Raw genomic sequence first — 19,749 nt, 5'->3', positions numbered from 1 at the left:
CCTAAACTTCTCACATAGAGATTCTGTTGACTCTCACTGAGTAATTTTACCTTAGTGATATCTTTCACAGTAGGTTACAAACAAACAAAAAAAAACCCCGAAGTCCTCGATGCAGCTTTATGCTTCACCCATCTGCTTAGAATTTGTAGCACTTGTGGCATTACTCCTAGTCGAATTCTGCACCAAAATATTAAAAATTCTGCATACTTTGACAAGATAATGCAATATAATCAAACCAGATTCAATTATTTTGGTAATTTATTTAGTCACAATACAGGAAAAAAGTCAAACAACTATTCAACATTTCCTAAAAACATGAAAGTTAAATTACAAATACTTGGTAACCAAATAGCCTGCATTCCAGTGATAATCCTGTATTTTCATTTAAATTACATTATAAAACACCAAACAGCAAAACAGAAAAAACTAAAATAAAGTAGAATGCCCTTTTAAATTGCTCAGACTTTTGCATGTGAAAGTCATATGTTTTTGCTAATCATTATCCTCCATTTCAGTACAATCTGGTATTTTCATTTATAGCACAGAAAACAAAGCTTTCAAGTTTTTCCTCACTTAGTAATTTCCTTCTGGCAGAAAGGATCAGGTTCTGCAGTGAAAAACTTCTCTCTGCATCTGCTAAGTTTGAAACAACATTTACATAATTCAAGGCCAGTATGGCAATATTTAGAATTCTCTCTTTCACTGAAAGCCAAAACACTTGGAGGTCTACAAAAATAGGCTGACATAGCTTCAGGGGCAATCTTTTTTCTGTACAGTTCTCGCTCTTGTTCAGGAAGAAGAAAAACTAACCAGATACTGCTTGAAAATACTCAGTGTTTTGGCAGAGTATAAACCTGAGGAGGATCAAACAACTTACAAGCCTTCAGAAAATTCAGACCTGGTTATCCAAATGACAAATATTTGTCAAGCTTTTCAGAAGCTGTGTGGAATGCCTCTTTAAAAAGATCTAGACAGGCAAGTCTTTCAACAGGAGATAAGTTTTCTGCCTCCCTAAATTTGAAGAACTAGGAGGTGCTTTCTGAAAGGAGCTCTAGATAAGAACTAAAAAGATATCTTCAGTTCTTCCTGAAGGTTAAATGCTTTAACAGTACAAGGCTTACTGCTCTCAAAATGCCAGATTCAAGCTGAGAACAACATTGCAGGATGTGCAAAATAATTTGTCCCCATCCGCATGCAATTTCGAACATAAGCTGATATAGCCATTTTTGATGCACAATGGGATGGCTGTTCATGTTGTGCAAAAGAACAAATATCCCTTTTTGTAACTTCATCTGGACCTGGCTGATTACGTTGAGAAGTGCTTGGTTTGGAGTGTCCTGTCATTTTATTGACTACTTGATAAATATTTTAATTTACCCATTTAAAAAAAATTTGGGGGGGCAAGTAAAATAGATCCTGAGCTGTAATCTAACACTATTGTCCCACTGTGGCACAGGTCAAAAGTGAGACAACACAGATGTTCTGAGCTGAGGACTCATTTACAATAAGGCTCCTTTACACCGCTCTGGCAATGTAAAGGAGCCTTACAATTTTTACATGTATTTTATGCTCCTGGAGGAGCAGATTAAGAATGGGAACAATTCACTAACAATAGAAACATTAACTATGCAGGCAGGCTGCTACATTTTCTGCTATGAGGGGACAAAGCCTGCATCACACTTGCCTCCAAACAACCTGAAGCCCTACCCCTCCACACCCAGCATGCCACAACAGCCAGCAAGAGGGACGTCTGATGTCTCCCCCGCACTGATTTACATCTCCGCCAGCTGCTCTAACAGTTTACTCAGGCTGCTGGGGAAGGTGCACATCTCCCCCACAGATTTCTTTGCTTCCCCATTTTTCTGTGGGGAAGCAAAGAAATCTCTGGGGGACATGAATTCTGTGTGCATGCATGGCACAGAATTCCCCCAGGAGTAGGGTATGCAGTTTTCTACAACTACTTTAACAAGTAGGCACAAGAACAAATTTTCACTGTTCTCCTAGACCACAATACTGCAAAGACTTGTGCCATGTTTAACTTTACTCACTGCAAACTTCACCATAACTTCAATGGGACTACAAGCAAAGGCTTGTAGACCATCCTTACACACATACCTTTTGTATTAGTCGAAGGGCTCAAGCATGCAATCATTACTCAAGGAAACTCAAAATCAGGGACATATTGAAATATTTTGATAAATTGTATGTTCCAAGCAGCATTAGCATTGATGGGGATTTAATCAAAATGTTGAAGTGTATAAGAATCCTGTGGCAGAACGGGGAGGGGAGGAGGAGGAGGGAGATGCACGTATTTGAAAACAGATTGAAGTACAGGATTGTAGGATCCACATTAAGTCACATAATTAAAAAGTTTTTAATTAAAAACAAAACTATGGTAACATTTTCAGGAGTGTTTAGGTTCTATTTCAAGAGTGACTTCAGCAATTTGGAGTCTAAATCCCCAATGAGACTCAGGCTCTTAAGTGCCTCATTCACGTTTGAAAATGGCTCAGAGTCCAAAGTCACTTAGGAGTAAGGCACCTAGGTGCCTTACTCCTATTTAAATTAATAGGAGTTGGGCCCTTTAGGTGCTTTTGAAAAAAGTCTCAGAGGCACCCAATACCTTTAAAATATGGCCTTTTGTACCCTTCTGAGAATCTTACTCATTTTACAAATGATAATATTTTGACACCCATAAGAAGCACAATAGATTTTAGTTCAATTTTACAGATGAGTAATTTCAGGCACAAATGTTCAGAGATTTGGTGCAGATCCAGAAATAGAACCTTTTGACTTGTGCTCCAATCCAGTGTTTCCCAAAGCATGGGACATGTCTTCATGGGAGATTAGTTGGCTTGGGGAAGGGGAAAGCAGAGACACCTCTCATCTGTTCTTTACTTTAAAAAAAATAAAAATAAAATAAAAAGTCTCTAACCATTAAGACTGCAAAGCAAGCCTTCAAAAATGGGGCGTTCATATTTCACTACATTTCTCTTTTCCATATGCAAGGCTTCTGTTCCATCACCACTCCAAGTATTCTTATATATTTACAGCCCAAATTAAGGCCATCAGGATTTTAGGCACATTATGACACAGGACCTTCCTGTGGCCTAGCCCCACACTTAGTGGCACAGTTGCCCTCCTCCTGCTTTCATGATTGTACAGCCTTAAAAATCTGTCCCCTTGTGCATTATGATAGTCATTACATGATCGCATGACCCAAGCAACCATAATTATGGCATTTACTAACCGCTGAATGCTTAACTCTGAAATCTTAATCGTCTTAAATAATTCTGTGTGCATCTATACGACCTACAAAACTAGATATGGTTGATAAGACTATTTTAATATGGAATATGATTGTCTACATTTTAAAGTTTTATGAATGCAATATATTAAATTTTTGGCTGCCCACAGCACACTTACCACTCTTACAGGGCCCACAACTCAACTCCCAGACACAACCACCACCTGATCAAATTCAATTATTGATGTACTGTTTTTTCCGGTGGTGATTTTTTTTTTTAATATAGTCCTTACTGGTCTTTAAGAGGGTAGGTGGTGTGATGAAACAATTATAGTAAGTTTTACAGTGTGTTATTTTCTACACTGGGAATAGTTATTTTTTGAAGATCAAGTTGTTAATTCATAACAACCCTGGCAATGGAGAAAACACTAAAATCCAAATTAAGTACACAGGATCATCATCATAGAGGTCTTCCATCCAGATCTCACTCAATAACACTTCTTCATTTAATATTAGAGATCAATATCCAGTATCTTAATATGTGGGATTAAGAGGTGCATGTAGAAAGTAAAACGTTTAACATTACAAAAAATCTCAAAGCTCTGTTTAGATCAGTAGCTGACCAACAATTGCTGAACTGTTCTTATACCTCTTGTTGTCCTGGAATTCAGATTTAACAACAAGCTGATCAAGAACCACAGAGCATTCACCTTCAAAGATGTTTGATCCTTACACCTAAACAGAATAGGTAACCTCAAAGGCGCTCGTGTCACCTATTTCTACAGCATAGATATTAACCAAGTTCAGGTTATCATTATAGTCACTTCTGAACCTTAATTGACTGTTTCATAGAAATTAGGCTGAAGATCCCTTTTCACATTCACAGCAGTTTCCCAATGAAACAGTGCCCACTTTTTTCTAGTATATGAAAATGCTTCCTTTGGTTTTAGATTAAATTTCAGTTTAACACACTGATGTTCTCCACAGAAGTTGAAAGTGTACATTTCAACTATAAATAGTATTTTTACCATACATCTTCCCTACTACCCACCTCTCGAATGGTCCTCTTTCTAGTCACCTCTATCTGAAATATTGCAATGTACTCTTACTTGGGAGTTACACATTCAGACCTTTCAGAAATTTCATGGCATACAAAATGTCACTGCCACACAGTGTCTCTTTCAGGACTCAGATAATATTAATTTCTGGATACAATCCAAATTGTTAGCATTGAAATTCAAAACACTAAAGATTGGGTTTTGGCTACCCTATGTGTATTTTCTATTAAGATAGTTAAAAACAAAAACAAAACAAAAAAAACCTCTTTAGTATGCCCGTTTTCCCATATTCTATCCTGCAAGCAGAGCTCTAACTGTGGTTCTCAGGAAGACTGAAGATTTGGGTTCCCCCGCCCCCAGATTGTATAGGCAATATGATTTTCATATGCTTCATTTGCAAGTCAGGGGTTACATAAGCATATCAGCTGACCTGCACACAGAAGCATGTATGCACATTTGCACATATTTTTGAAAAGACTGTTAACTGAACAGCAGCAATGAATTTATAGTTAAGGTCTTTCGTCCGTGGGACTTGCTGCCATAGCTGAACACGAGTTAGTTGGCCCTGAGGGCAAGGCTCATCTATTTACACAGGTTTTTGCCTAAGTATTGTGTGAAAAGAGTCCAAGGTTCTTTTATGGGATAAGATTGAGTATTTTAATATTGCGTCAATTGGTTAATTATTGACTTCTGTGCAATGTGTTCTGTAATAACGCACATTTACTTACTTACACATTTTAGCAAAACTTAAAAAAACTAATACAGAAAGAGGATTACTTTTATATACAGTAAGTTTCAGTAAGATACGCTTCTGGTACAATTTAGGTTTTGTTTATACAAAATGAGAAAGCAGTGTTCCCTTTTCCCCATGATCATTTTAGAAAAGGGAACCTTTGGGTTTATACAAAGCAGACTCGGAGAACTGGTAGGTAAGGTCTCATGGGAAGAAAATCTAAGCGAAGAAGGAGATCAAGAGAGCTGGCAGTTTCTCAGGATGACAATATTAAAGGCACAACTGAAAACTATCCTGTTGCAAAGGAAAGAGGAATAATAGTAAGAGGCCAATATTGTTACAACAGGAGCTCTTTAACAATCTGAAAAATCAAAAAAGGAATCCTACAAAAAGTGAAAACATGGACAAACTGCCAAGGAGTACAAAAGAATAGCACAAGCATGTATGGGTGAAATCAGAAAGGCTAAGGCACAAAATGAATTACTCTCTGCAAGGGACGCAAACGGCAATAAGAAGTTATTTAATAAATTAGGAGCAAGAGAAAGATGAAGGAAAGTGTAGGCCCCCTAATTAGCCGACGAGGAGAGTTAACTGATGACATCAAGAAAAATGACGTTTAATGCCTATTTTGCTTCAAACTTTACTAGAAAAGGTTAATAGTGGCCAGATACACAACACTGTAACAAGAGGGGAAGGAATGCAAGCCAAAATACTTAAACAGGTTAAAGAATATTTAGGTAAGTTAGATGTATTCAAGTCAGCAGGGCCTGATGACATTCATCCTAGAGTAGCTAAGGAACTAACAAAAGCATCTTGGAATCGTTACCCATTATCTCCCAGAACTCAGAGGACAGGTGAGGTACTAGAGAACTGAAAAAGAGCAAACAGTACCTATCTTTAAAAAGGGGAACAAACAGGACCAAGGGAATTATAGACCAGTTAGCCAAACTTCAGCACCGGAAAAGATACTAGAACAAGTAATCAAACAATCAGCTTGTAAGCACCTAGAAGATAATACACTTAGAAGGAACAGCCACATTGGGTTTGTCAGGAACTAAACATGCCAAACCAACTTAATTTCCTTCTTTGACAGGGTTACTGGCACAGTGGAAGCAGATGTGATTTTAGTAAGGCTTTTGACACAGCCCCACACAACATTAGCATAAGCAAAGTAGGGAAGTGTTGTCTAGATTAAATTAGTAGAACCTTGGGAATGGAGGTTGTTCGTAACTCTGAACAAAACGCTATGGTTGTTTTTCCAAAAGTTTACAACTGAACACTGACTTTGAAACTAATATGCAGAAGAAAAATGCTGCTTTTAAACATCTTAATTTAAATTAAACAAGCACAGAAACAGTTTCCTTACCATGTCAAATCTTTTTTTTTTTAAAGCAATAAAACCTTTCCCTTCATTGTTTTAGCAGTTTACATTTAAAACAGTACCGTGCTGTATTTGCTTCCCCCCTACCCCCCGCCCAATTTTTGCTGCTACCCGATTGTGTATTTCTGGTTCCAAATGAGCTGTGTGGTTGATCAGTCCCTAGTTTGTAACGGAGGTTCTACTGTACTATTATAAAGTGGGTTCACAACTGGTTGAAAGACCATACTCAAAGAATAGTTATCAATGGTCCACTGTCAAACTGGGAGGATGCATCAAGCGGGATCCCACAGGGCTCAGCGCCGAATCCAGTACTATTCAATATTTTCATTACTGACTAGGATACTGGAGTGGAGAATATATTCATAAAATCTGCAAATGACACTAAGATAGATGGGGTTGCAGGCACTTTCATGGATGGGTTTAGAATTCAAAGTGACCTCCACAAATGGTAGAATTAGTCCAAAATCAACAAAATGAAAAATTCAATAGAGACAAGTGTAAAGTACTACACTTAAGAAGGAAAAAATCAAATGCACAAATATGAATTGGGGAAGAACTGGCTAACTTTTTGTCTGTCCCCCTGCCCTTCCTGGTCCAGGAGCGGGGGGCCACAAACTGGGAGCTGTGGCCGAGAGCAGAGCCACGGCTAGGATCACAACCAGGATCCGGTAGCTGAGACCAGGGCTGGACCTGTGGCTGGGGGCAGAGCGGGTCTCAGTAGTGGTCCCTCCTTGCCCTGCATGGGGGCTGACCCAGGCCTCGCCACACCCCCAAACGTTCCTCCATGCCTCCCCTTGGACAGCATACCCCACAGTTTGGGGACCACTGGGCTAGGCAGATGTACTGATGAAAAGAATCTAGGGGTTATGGTGGATCAAAAAGTCAACGATATGATGTAACTGGGGGGGAGCGAGAGAGACAGAACACTTAATACACCCCAGAATAGCTATATAAGAGGTGGGAGATAACTGTCCCACTCTAGTTGGCACTGGTCAGGCCACAGCTGGAGTACTATGTCCAACTGCAGGCACCACACTTTAGGAAAGATGTGGACAAATTGGAGAGTCCAAAGGAGAGCAACAAAAATGATTAAAGGTTTAGAAAACCCCATCTATGATGAAAGGTTAAAAACCTGGGCACTTTTAGTCTTGAGAAAAGATGACAAGGGGGGACCTGATCACAGTCTTCAAATACATTAAGGGCTGTTGTACAAAGGACAGTGATCAATCATTCTCCATGCCCACTGAAGATAGGACAAAAAGAAACATGCTTAAACTGCCACAAGGAAGGTTTAGGTTAGGTATAAAAGAAAAAACAAAAAACCCCCACCTAACGACAAAAGTAGTTAAGATCTGGAATAGGCTTCCAAGGGAGGTTGTGAAATCCCCATAATTGAAGGTTTTAAAGACCAGATTGGACAAGCATCTGTCAGGGATTGCCTAGATTTACTTGGTCCTGCCTCAGAGAAGAGGGCTAGACTAAATGACCTTTTGAGGTCCCTTCAGGCTCTACCTCACAGAATTCTATACTATGCAAACTCATAGCTATTTAGTCACACAATCCATTACAATAGATACAATAAATCAACAGAACTATACAGCATGAGTCTAAGGGTATGTCTTCTCGAGCAACGTCAAAGCAGCTGTGTAGTTGCGGCACCAGCACTGGGGGACAGCTCTCCCAGCCCTATAAAAAACCCCACCCCCACGAGGGGAGTAGCTACCAGCGCTGAGAGCTCAGCTACCAGTGCTAGTGCACTGTCTACACTGCCACTTTACAGCGCTCAAACTTGCAGCCCTCTGGGGGGGGGGGGGTGTTTTTTCACACCCCGAGCGAGAAAGTTGCAGTGCTGTAAAGCGGCGGTGTGGACGAGGCTTAAGATGATGTTCTCCAGTGAGAGCATTCTCTGACACATACTCTCAACTGTTAATTTAACAGCTGTAGATAATTTACCTACTAGTTGACAGCAGAATCATTCATATGCCTTTCCTCTAAAAGAGAGGTTAGAGAAAGGCCAGCAGCATCCTTCCGGGAAACAAAGTAAGAAAGGAACGGAGCAAAACAAAGCAGTAGCCAATAACGAAAAATACTAGGCTCTTTTTGGGAGGAACAGATGTTCCTTTATGTGACACCTACACACCACAGCAACGGGGGTCATCAACACTGCATAACACACAACTCTTAACTATTTCACATTTGGTGACAATGTATACCTTCAAATCAGCGGCACTGCGATGGGTACCCGCATGGCCCCACAGTATGCCAACATTTTTATGGCTGACTTAGAACAACGCTTCCTCAGCTCTCGTCCCTTAATGCCCCTACTCTACTTGCGCTACATTGATGACATCTTCATCATCTGGACCCATGGAAAAGAAGCTCTTGAGGAATTCCACCATGATTTCAACAATTTCCATCCCACCATCAACCTCAGCCTGGACCAGTCCACACAAGAGATCCACTTCCTGGACACTACGGTGCTAATAAGCGATTGTCACATAAACACCACCCTATATCGGAAACCTACTGACCGCTATTCCTACCTACATGCCTCTAGCTTTCATCCAGATCATACCACTCGATCCATTGTCTACAGCCAAGCGCTACGATATAACCGCATTTGCTCCAACCCCTCAGACAGAGACAAACACCTACAAGATCTCTATCATGCATTCCTACAACTACAATACCCACCTGCTGAAGTGAAGAAACAGATTGACAGAGCCAGAAGAGTACCCAGAAGTCACCTACTACAGGACAGGCCCAACAAAGAAAACAACAGAACGCCACTAGCCATCACCTTCAGCCCCCAACTAAAACCTCTCCAACGCATCATCAAGGATCTACAACCTATCCTGAAGGACGAGCCATCGCTCTCTCAGATCTTGGGAGACAGACCAGTCCTTGCTTACAGACAGCCCCCCAATCTGAAGCAAATACTCACCAGCAACCACACACCACACAACAGAACCACTAACCCAGGAACCTATCCTTGCAACAAAGCCCGTTGCCAACTCTGTCCACATATCTATTCAGGGGATACCATCATAGGGCTTAATCACATCAGCCACACTATCAGAGGCTCGTTCACCTGCGCATCTACCAATGTGATAGATGCCATCATGTGCCAGCAATGCCCCTCTGCCATGTACATTGGCCAAACTGGACAGTCTCTACGTAAAAGAATGAATGGACACAAATCAGACGTCAAGAATTATAACATTCAAAAACCAGTCAGAGAACACTTCATTCTCTCCGGTCACTCGATTACAGACCTGAGGGTGGCTATCCTTCAACAAAAAAACTTCAAAAACAGACTCCAACGAGAGACTGCTGAATTGGAATTAATTTGCAAACTGGATACAATTAACTTAGGCTTGGATAGAGACTGGGAATGGATGAGTCATTACACAAAGTAAAACTATTTCCCCATGAAGTGAGCTGTAGCTCACGAAAGCTTATGCTCTAATAAATTTGTTAGTCTCTAAGGTGCCACAAGTACTCCTTTTCTTTTTGCGAATACAGACTAACACGGCTGCTACTCTGAAACCTATTTCCCCATGGTATTTCTCCCCCCCCACCCTACCCCCCACTGTTCCTCTGATATTCTTATTAACTGCTGGAATTAGCCTACCTTGCTTGTCACCGTGAAAGGTTTTCCTCCTTCCCCCCCCTGCTGCTGGTGATGGCTTATCTTAAGTGATCACTCTCCTTACAGTGTGTATGATAAACCCATTGTTTCATGTTCTCTGTGTGTGTGTATATAAATCTCTCCTCTGTTTTTTCCACCAAATGCATCCGATGAAGTGAGCTGTAGCTCACAAAAGCTTATGCTCTAATAAATTTGTTAGTCTCTAAGGTGCCACAAGTGCTCCTTTTCTTTTTGCGAACTCTTAAATACAATGTCTTCTCCTCCCTGCCTCCCCTCCCCCAAGCATCAAGACGCTGTAGCAGAACTAAGCAACGGTGTGATTTTTAGCCACCTCATCGGTGCCCTAAGGCTTCGGTTCATCCCCCGTGCCGGTAATTTTTCAGTGCCCTAAGGCAGGGGGCCCCGGCTGGATAACGCGCTTCCCACCACGGAGGAGAAACACAGGGACCCTCAATCCCAGACATGGTTGAGCTGGTGACCCCCCCCCGCCGCCACTCCGCGCGTTATGTGGGGGAGGGGCAGCGAACTGTCACGGCTCAGGCGGCGGCGCCAGGGCAGGGCTCAGGCTCGGCGGGGCGGGGGAGCGGCGGATACCGGCCTGGGACCCAAAGGCGGGGGCGGGCCCAGCGACGCACGCCCGGGGGGGAGAAGCAGGTAACGCGGGCCCTGCCGCCCCCAAGAGCGGCCGCGCTTCATTAACACCCCCCCCCCCGGCCGCCCGCGTCACCTGGTTTCCTGGTTGCTGAATTTCTTGGTCACCACCTTGCCCAGCTCCAGCCCCAGCCGCTCGGCCACCCGCTGGGACAGGTCCTGGTGCGAGCTGCCGCTGAAGAGCACGATGTTGGGCATGGCCGCGCCGGAGGAGGAGGAGGAGGAGGCGGCGGCGGCGGCGGCAGAGCGCGGGCGGAGGCGGGGAGAGCAGGCGCGCGCGCGCGGGTCAAATAACCGGCGGCCCCGGGCCCGCCCCCTGCCTGCGCGCCGGGAGGCGGCGGGGGCGGGGCGGGAGACGCGAGCGGCACAGCGGGGCGGGGTCGCCGCCCATGGGCTGGGGGCCGGGGGCCGGTTGGGCTGAGGGCCCGGCGGCCTTGCGGCGCCTGAGAGGCGAGCGCGTGGTATCGGCGCCTCAGCTACCGCGGGCTACAGGGAGGCCGCTTCATCGGATGCACGGAAAGGAGCCGATCGTCAGAAGATTCGGGGCGTGCGCGCAGAGAGAGCGTGAAAAGGCGGACAAAGAGGCTAACTAATGAAGCGGAGCTATTGGCAGCCGGAGGGGGAAACACCCTTGGGCCGCGCTCATCGAGAGGGGCCATCGAGACAGCGGACGCGAAGGTGTGAGGCTACTTAAGGTGGGGAAACGGATTCAGTAGGTGTAATGGCCCAGCCACTCCCAGGCTCTAGTCAAACCCAGGCTCATGGCATCCAGTTTGCATATTAATTCAAGCGCCGCGGTGTCTCGCTGGAGTTTTCAGAGGAGCAGCCGGGTTAGGCTGTAGCCGCAAAAAGAACAGGAGGACTTGGGGCACCTTAGAGACTAACACATTTATTAGAGCATAAGCTTTCGTGAGCTACAGCTCACTTCATCGGATGCATCCGATGAAGTGAGCCGTCCGATGAAGTGAGCTGTAGCTCACGAAAGCTTACGCTCAAATAAACTAGTTAGTCGCTAAGGTGCCACAAGTCCTCCTTTAAGTCTGGTACTGAGTGGCCAGAGAGGTTGAAGTGTTCTCCTACCGGTTTTTGAACATTAGGATTCCTGATGTCAGATTTGTGTCCATTTATTCTTTTGCCTAGAGACCGTCCAATGTACATGGCAGAGGAGCATTGCTGGCACATGATGGCATATATCAGTGGTCTCCAAAGTGGGGTGTGCACTCCCCAGGGGGTGAGCAAGGTGATCCCTGGTGGTGCGCACCAGGAGGAGCACCGCCAGCACGCCTGCGGCAGCTCTTCTACCTTTGATTCTGCAGCGGTAGGGGGAGCTCCTTCCACTGTTCTGTTCTTCGGCGGCCCCTCCCTTTTCTTCGGCGGCACGCCTGCGGCAAATTTTTTTTTCCTGGGGGTACGCGATCAAAAAAGTTTGGAGACCACTGGCATATATCACATTGGTAGATGTGAAGATGAACAAGACTCTGATGGTGTGGCTGATGTAATTAGGCCCTATGATGGTGTCACTTGAATAAATATGTGGACAGAGTTGGCATTGGGCTTTGTTGCAAGGATAGATAGGTTCCTGGGTTCGTGGTTCTGTTGTGTGGTTGCTGGTGAGTATTTGTTTCAGGTTGGGGGGCTGTCTGTAAGCAAGGACTGGCCTGTCTCCCAAGGTCTGTGAGCTCACGAAACCTTATGCTCAAATAAATTTGTTAGTCGCTAAGGTGCCACAAGTACTCCTTTTCTTTTTAAGGTCTGTGAGAGTGAGGGATCATTTTCCAGGATAAATTGTAGATCCTTGATGATGTGCTGGAGAGGTTTTAGTTGGGGGCTGACAGTGATGGCGTTCTGTTATTTTCTTTGTTGGGCCTGTCCTGTAGTAGGTGACTTCTGGGTACTCTTCTGGCTCTGTCAATCTGTTTTTTCACTTCAGCAGGTGGGTACTGTAGTTGTAAGAATGCTTGATAGAGACCTTGTAGGTGTTTGTCTCTGTCTGAGGGGTTGGAGCAAATGCGGTTATATTGTAGAGCTTGGCTGTAGACAGTGGATCGTGTGGTGTTGTTTGGATGAAAGCTGGAGGCTTGTAGGTGGCATAGCGGTCAGTAGGTTTCTGGTATAAGGTGGTGTTTATGTGACCATCGCTTATTAGCACAGTAGTGTCCAGGAAATGGACCGCTTGTGTGGATTGGTCTAGGCTGAGGTTGATGGTGGGATGGAAATTGTTGAAACCATGGTGGAATTTCTCAAGGGCTTCTTTTCCATGGGTCCAGACGATGAAGATGTCATCAATGTAGTGCAAGTAGAGTAGGGGCGTGAGGGGACGAGAGCTGAGGAAGCATTGTTCTAAATCAGCCATAAAAATGTTGGCATACTCTGGGGCCATGTGGGTACCCATAGTAGTGCCACTGACTTGAAGGTATACATTGTCCCCAAATGTGAAATAGTTGTGAGTGAGGACAAAGTCAAAAAGTCGGCCACCAGGTTTGCCATGACATTATCTGGGATACTGTTCCTGACGGCTTGTAGTCTATCTCTGTATGGAATGTAGGTGTAGAGGGCTTCTCTATGAATGAGAGAGACGGTTCGGGGAGGTAGTTCAGGACGGGGGCTGGCCAGGTTGGCTGACAGTCAGGGGGGGTTTTGGGTCCCAGGAGCGGCCCCTGGGGACAGCAGAGGGGGGCAGGGAGAATGTGAATCCAGGATCTCATCACCAGCCCAGGTCATCTCACCACATGGGCCAGCTTTTGCCCTGGCAGTGAAGTGCACCGTTATCCCATGCAAAGGTTGGGCCATGAGATGAGGAGCGCTAGGGAGTTGCAGCCTCATGCCAGCAATGTACAGGCCTGGCAAGAGGCATTTGGGGCCCAAGGGGTCATTATAATCACAGACAGTTTGGGGGCCATGGTACAATTGTTCCCTTTCTTGCCATCCCTGAATGTAGGAGCTGTTATTTATCTGCACTGGTGACACAAGGAGATAGGGCCACCATTCCCTTACCCACCTACATCTCTTTCCCGCTCAGATGAGAGGGATCCACTTGTGCGATGACATTTCCCACACTTGTAGCTTTGTGTTTTGAGTGATGCCATCAACTCAAAAGCTAGTCATTACAAATAACGAAAGTTTGAAGTAGTCTGAGGTGCTGCACCTGCCCCTGACCACTCTGCCAGTTTTTCTAGGTTTATAATCAGATTTTCTATTTTTTAAAAAGTATTTCTCTTTCCCCTTCTGCTGTGTGAAATGCCCACATGGCCAGAGGGATTATACACACAAATTGCTTGCAAATGCAGGAAGTAAACAAGAGAAAAAAATATGTTTGCGTATCTTTTGGTTACAGCATTACTTGTAACAAAAATATGTAAAAAAAAATCCAGATATAGTATACTTTAACCTGGTAGCGTCAGGTGTCTGCGAGGCTGAATGACCTACAATTTTATTCAATTATAAATCTATTTTGGTAGTTTAAAAAGGGTAGTTTTAAAAACATAATAGTCTGTTATCTAATGCAGTGGTTCTCAAACTAGGGCCCCCGCTAGTTCAGGGAAAGCCCCTGGCGGGCCGGGCCCGTTTGTTTACCTGCTGCATCTGCAGGTTCAGCCGATCGCGGCTTCCACTGGTCACAGTTCACCGCTCCAGGCCAATGGGGGCTGCAGGAAGTGCGGCTAGCACATCCCTCGGCCTGCGCTGCTTCCTGCAGCCCCCATTGGCCTGGAGCGGCAAATTGCGGCCAGTGGGAGCCGCGATCGGCCCGGCCCACCAGGGGCTTTCCCTGAACAAGTGACGGCCCTAGTTTGAGAACCACTGCCCTAAGGAACTTACTGTTGGTGATGATATGCACAAGGAGCAGTACTGAAGGGCCTGTTCCTGGCCCTGCACTCAAATTATGGCTATCCTGTTCCCTGGATGTACTAATTGCACACCTATACAGACCCACACAAAACTACCAGAACTCTAAGGGTATTGTCAGGGCTGCTTGAATTTAACCATTTGCTTTGCATTGCCTCAGAGCAAAATTGAGCCTTTTTTTGCTTTTCCCTATTGAGAAGTACACTCAGGCCTGGTTGACACTACAGAATTAGATCAATGTAAGGCATCTTACATTAACCTAACTATGTAAGTGTCTATACTAAGGTGATGCACCCACCAATGTAAATTGCTCACTACATTGACTTAATAACTCTACCTCCATGAGAGACATAGTGCTTAGGCCTGTGTAGTGAGGGCAATGCAGTGTCTGTGTAGACACTGCAATACTTGCATTGCCTGTTGGCTGTCGGACCCGTGAGGGACTGACAGCTGGAGCCCGATCCCTGCACTGACAGCTGTTGTCCCTCCTTGTCTCCATGCTGACAGCCCAAGGTGTGAGCTAAGTGCTGGACTCACAGCTCAGGCTGTTGGCGCTTGGAGCAAAATAGGGGGCCAGCTGTGAGCCTTGTGCCCGGTTGAGACCTCAGGCTATCAACACCAGGGCTGAGGGGCTCCAGCTGTCAGTGCCTCACATGCTCCACTTCAATCAGTGGAAGCACTCCTGGTGAGGACACGCACCGCCAACAGGAGGGTAGTGTGGACGTGAACCACTGCTTTAATTACTGTGATGGCTTTATGTCAGTTTAAGTCGACTTAATTTTGTGGTGTAGAGAAGTCGTCAGATGGATATAGGAAAAAAAACTATCTTTCAATGAAATAAGTTCCTCCTTTCTCCCAACCCCTGAAAGCAGAGAGATTCTTACCTGATGTGGGACATAAGAATTTTTCTCTTTCCTTGATCAAGAGAGATTCCTATTTCCCGATCATTAGCTGGTAGTAGACCCCAGTCGGTTCAGCTGTGGCTAATTTAAGGCAGCACAGTTCTAGCAATTACCAACTAGCAGAACTGGGGCAATATAGGTAATTCTGCTGTGGAAAGGTATTGCTGGGGAAACCTGTTATTGTCTTCAAGACAAGAGTTTTAGTAATTTAGCATAGTGAAGATAAGTTTCTCCTAAGAACTCAAGAGCTGAACTCATTATCCTGATGTAATCTTATTTCTAGGAAACTGTAAACTATTTTTGTTTTTCTGTTATTGCTTTTTTCCCCTTTCACCCATTTTACCTCCACTTGCTATGAACCAACATTTTGCAAACCTTTCCTGGTAAGTCAGCAGTGACACTCCTCTTTCAAATTTCCTCAAAATAAAACTGTTATGCTCTGAGAAATTACTCAAAATGTTATTGTGGGTTTCTACATTTATTGTCTAGCAATGAATTCTGGTCAAAATTTGCTCTTAGTTTAAAAAAATTAAAAATTGTTATTTACAGTATCAGCCTTTTCAGTAAGGCCTGGGAACTAAATGTCAAGCTGATTCTTTCCTGCCTTTCACAATCATCTCTTGTAAAAGATTCTGTGGGCCAAATTCTGCCCTCATTTACAGTATTGCCAACTCCAAATGTTCATAAATCATGAGTCATGCCACAGATAGAGTTATGAAATTGATTTAAAATTTGTGAGATTTAAAATAAAAAATAATTAGGATCATTTTTATTTGCATTGAATTACCAGGGTACATTTGGGTCACTTTTTCAATCTTTTCTCTCCAACCCTGAAGCTAGAAACTTCTTCTTTTTCTTCTTCTTCTTTTTTTTTAATGAAAGCAGAGATTTTCACATAATCACTTTTTTCTTGAAACTGAGGCTTTTAAAGGTAAGCATTAAATATTGTGAGATTTGTGGAAAAAAATATCAAGAACTGGCAACACTACAGTTATAACTGTGTAACCCTACTGTCTTCATATTCTGGCACGGCAATTACATTGTTTTCAAATGATGATCCAATTCTTCCAGGGCTGTACTGGTTTTTAAGTACAAATTAAAAATAATAAATAATAAAAATAAAATAATTTTAAAAGGAATAAGAGCTTTAGGGCGGTTTCACCAAATTCTCAGTACCTTGTTCTCAATTTCTTGCCTAAATGGAGATGTTGTCTTGTGAGTTATTTTAGCAATATTTCCAACTGCAGAAAGATGGTTGCCTGGGGAGTTAGTCAAAAACATGTCCGGCTCCCCCAGTCTCATGACACAAAAATAAAACATTTTAGGTTCTTTTTATTAGCCTTCAGCTTTCTGAGCCTTTAGGGTACGTTCACTTCATGTTTTCAAAACTTTCTCCGCAATTAGGAGGGCTGTAAACTTTCTTTTTTTCTTTTTTCATGTAAGATGATATTCTCATGCAGTCTCTTGATTCTAGGAGTTGGGCTTTAAGAAACACATCAGCTATCACCAGACTTGCAATAAAATCTTCAGAGTTGGCAATAAGATGACTTCTGAGGATTTTTAAATTTTTTGTTTTGTAAACTGCTGCCTCTGTTTATGGCGCTTTATAAGTGATTAGTAATTTAGAGGCAAACTGTCAGGTTAAAAGTTATATTTAAAACATTATTTCTGCAAATAACATTAAAACTGAAAAAAAAATCTCTTACTTTTCACCATTTGTGACATTGCTTAGTTCTTTTGGTCTGGAGAATGAAAATAAACTAGCCCATTTCACTAGTTTTTAGAGAGAAAAGGTGGGTGAGATAATATATTTTACTGCATCATCTTCTGTTTTTAGTCAGTTTCTAGTCCATTTCAATCCTGCATTGTTGTGGTTGCAAATACCAACAGAAGGAAATTGGAAACATTTAAAAAAAAAACAACCTTCCCTTTTCCATTGGATCAGAGGACAACAAGGTCTAGCAGTGCTGCTTTTTCCCCACCACACAGATATACATTAAGGACTTGACTACATTGGGAATTAGCCCCAATTTTGGCCTTTGCATAGCTGCAGGCTGCAAACTCTTAGTATAGACAAGGAGAGCAGGGATTTACACAGGTGGAGTTTACCCTGCTTGAATTGGATATAGGCTTAATTGGAACAAAATCATTATGAAAAATTCCATTTCAGGAGAACCAAAATGGAGTTTTCAGCTTTTTCCCCAAATTCCCATAGAGTCTAACTCCCCAGGCAACCATCTCTCTGGGCTGCTTGACTACCTGGGAGTCACAGAACCCAGGAAGGCAGTTGCCCAGGGAGTAAGGAGCCTTGGAAGTCAGGAAATTGGACTGCTCTGGGAATCTGGCAAATGAGCAGCTTGGAAAGGCAGCTGCCTGGGGAGTCGGGTAGCCCTAGGAGGCAAGTGCCTCTGGATTTGGGAAGTCCAGGACCCAGCTGCGCAGAGATCCCAGGCGGGCAGAAAACCAGCCTGCCTGGTTTCCGTTGAAATTTTGACAGCATTGACACATTCCACAGGATTCTGTCAAATCACCATTTTCCAGTGGAAAACTTTCATCAGAAAATTTGTGACCAGCTCTAGGAAAGACACCAACATGTTAAAATAACCTGAGACTGCACTCACTTTTCTACATCTTCCTTTATACTGTTGAAAAGTCTTTTCAGTGTTGCCAGGAAGCCTGTGCAGAGGCAGAAGGCCACAGAGCTTGTCTGAAGGCATTGAGTCTCATTGTAGATGGCCCTGCTGCCTGTGGATCTCAGGATCTCTGTGTTGGTAGAATACTACCCATTGTGCAGGAATTGAGGAAGAGAATCTAACCACCCACAGGATTTTCTTCCTTCCATTAGTATCTCTGCAGGCTTTTCAGAGTCCAGGCTACAGCCTGAGCCCAAATGTCTACACTGCAAATTTTTAGCCCCATAAGCCCGAGTTAGCTGACCTGGGCTAGCCGCAAGTTTTTTACTGAAGTGTAGACATACCCTAAGGGTCTGATTTTTATCCTGGGCGGGAGATGATCAAGCCTTCATTCTCTTGTCTGAAGAAGGTTGGTGGGAAAGAGTATTATATGTTTTACAGGTTTTGGCTATTGGTTGGAGATGTTTACTCTGAATTTTGTTTTACTGGAGCAGTTGCAAAACTTGGATGAAAATAGTTGTTAGCAGCATAGGCGCCAAGTCCATGGGTGCTCCGAGGCTGGTGTTATACCAATCAAATAAAAACCAGCAGGATCTTATTAAAGGGGAAAAGGCAAAATGCCACATTTATTGTGACTACAGAAAGAATCATAGTAAGCAGTTAGTTACAGCTATAACATTCCATTCAATTTCATATTTATTCACACATTCATTCATACACACACACATAGGTTCTGAAAAGTTGTTATCATAGTTACCAGCCTTAGAGTTGCTCATGCCAAGCCACTGGCCAGCTGGCCTGGACATGAGGAGGGAGCAGGGCCTTGTCAGATGCACATAGGACGCTGTGGAAGTTGGTTTGCAGAATCAGACCCCAAAGTTCTCAGTTTCTAGAGTCCATTTTTATAGGAATTTCTTCCTATGCCACTCTATGGGAATTGCTTCATCATGCTGTTGCTGAATCAATCAGCAGATGGCACGTTCCTGACAGCTCCGTGTTGTTCTTCGGTTCTCCCATTCTTGAGGCTGTTGGGTGGATTCCAGTCTGCCCTCCAGGGGTCCTCTGGTTGTTTCCACTTGACGCCTTCTTCGGCCCATGGAGACTGGATTCTTAGGCTGGCACCTCCCTGATCATTCAGTTATTATCCACACCAAGCATCCATTCACATACATCCTCTATCTCTATTTTAATCACAATTGTTAACAAAGCGAGATAAATACAACAAAAAGGTGGGGAGTCTCTGGGTGCTGTTTCTGTTGTTACAAAGTATTGCTTTGAGAACAGACTGTTTTAGGATGTACTAACACAATTAGCAGCTTTCAAGTTTCACACAGAGAGGCAGATAAACAGTACCAAAAATCAAGAGACCTCTTAATTAGTAATACCCTGGAATTTAAACTATGGGGAATCAAACTCATTTGTGATTTTAATACAGAATATCTTTAATATGATCCAACACTGGAACACCCATGGAAAAAAATAGTGGGTGCTTAGCACCCACTGGCAGCCCTACTCATCAGCTCTTCCCCCTCCCCTCCAGCCCGCCGCCATGAATCAGCTGTTCAGTGGCGTACAGGAAGCGCTGGAGGGAAGGGGGAGGAACGGGGGGGGCGCTTGAGGGAGGGGGCGGAACGGTGTGGGAAAAGACG

At 43.7% G+C, this 19,749-nt stretch overlaps 1 protein-coding gene across 2 annotated transcripts in view; it reads right to left on the bottom strand.

Annotated features, from left to right (window-relative positions):
• The window catches only part of PRPS2 (phosphoribosyl pyrophosphate synthetase 2), a 45,031-nt gene extending 33,988 nt beyond the window's left edge, over positions 1-11,043 (bottom strand). Inside the window, exon 1 of one of the 2 annotated variants that reach the window (XM_038403838.2) lies at positions 10,799-11,043. In XM_038403838.2, the coding sequence (XP_038259766.1) occupies positions 10,799-10,920 (122 nt within the window). In that variant the 5' untranslated portion in view covers positions 10,921-11,043. The remainder of the gene's footprint in view (positions 1-10,798) is intronic. The other variant, XM_038403856.2, reaches the window with a different exon arrangement.
• Positions 11,044-19,749: the final 8,706 nt, after the last annotated feature.

This window comes from Dermochelys coriacea, chromosome 1 (genome assembly GCF_009764565.3).
Source record: "Dermochelys coriacea isolate rDerCor1 chromosome 1, rDerCor1.pri.v4, whole genome shotgun sequence".
Lineage (NCBI taxonomy): Eukaryota > Metazoa > Chordata > Testudines > Dermochelyidae > Dermochelys > Dermochelys coriacea.
This window is presented reverse-complemented; position numbering and strand designations above follow the sequence as displayed.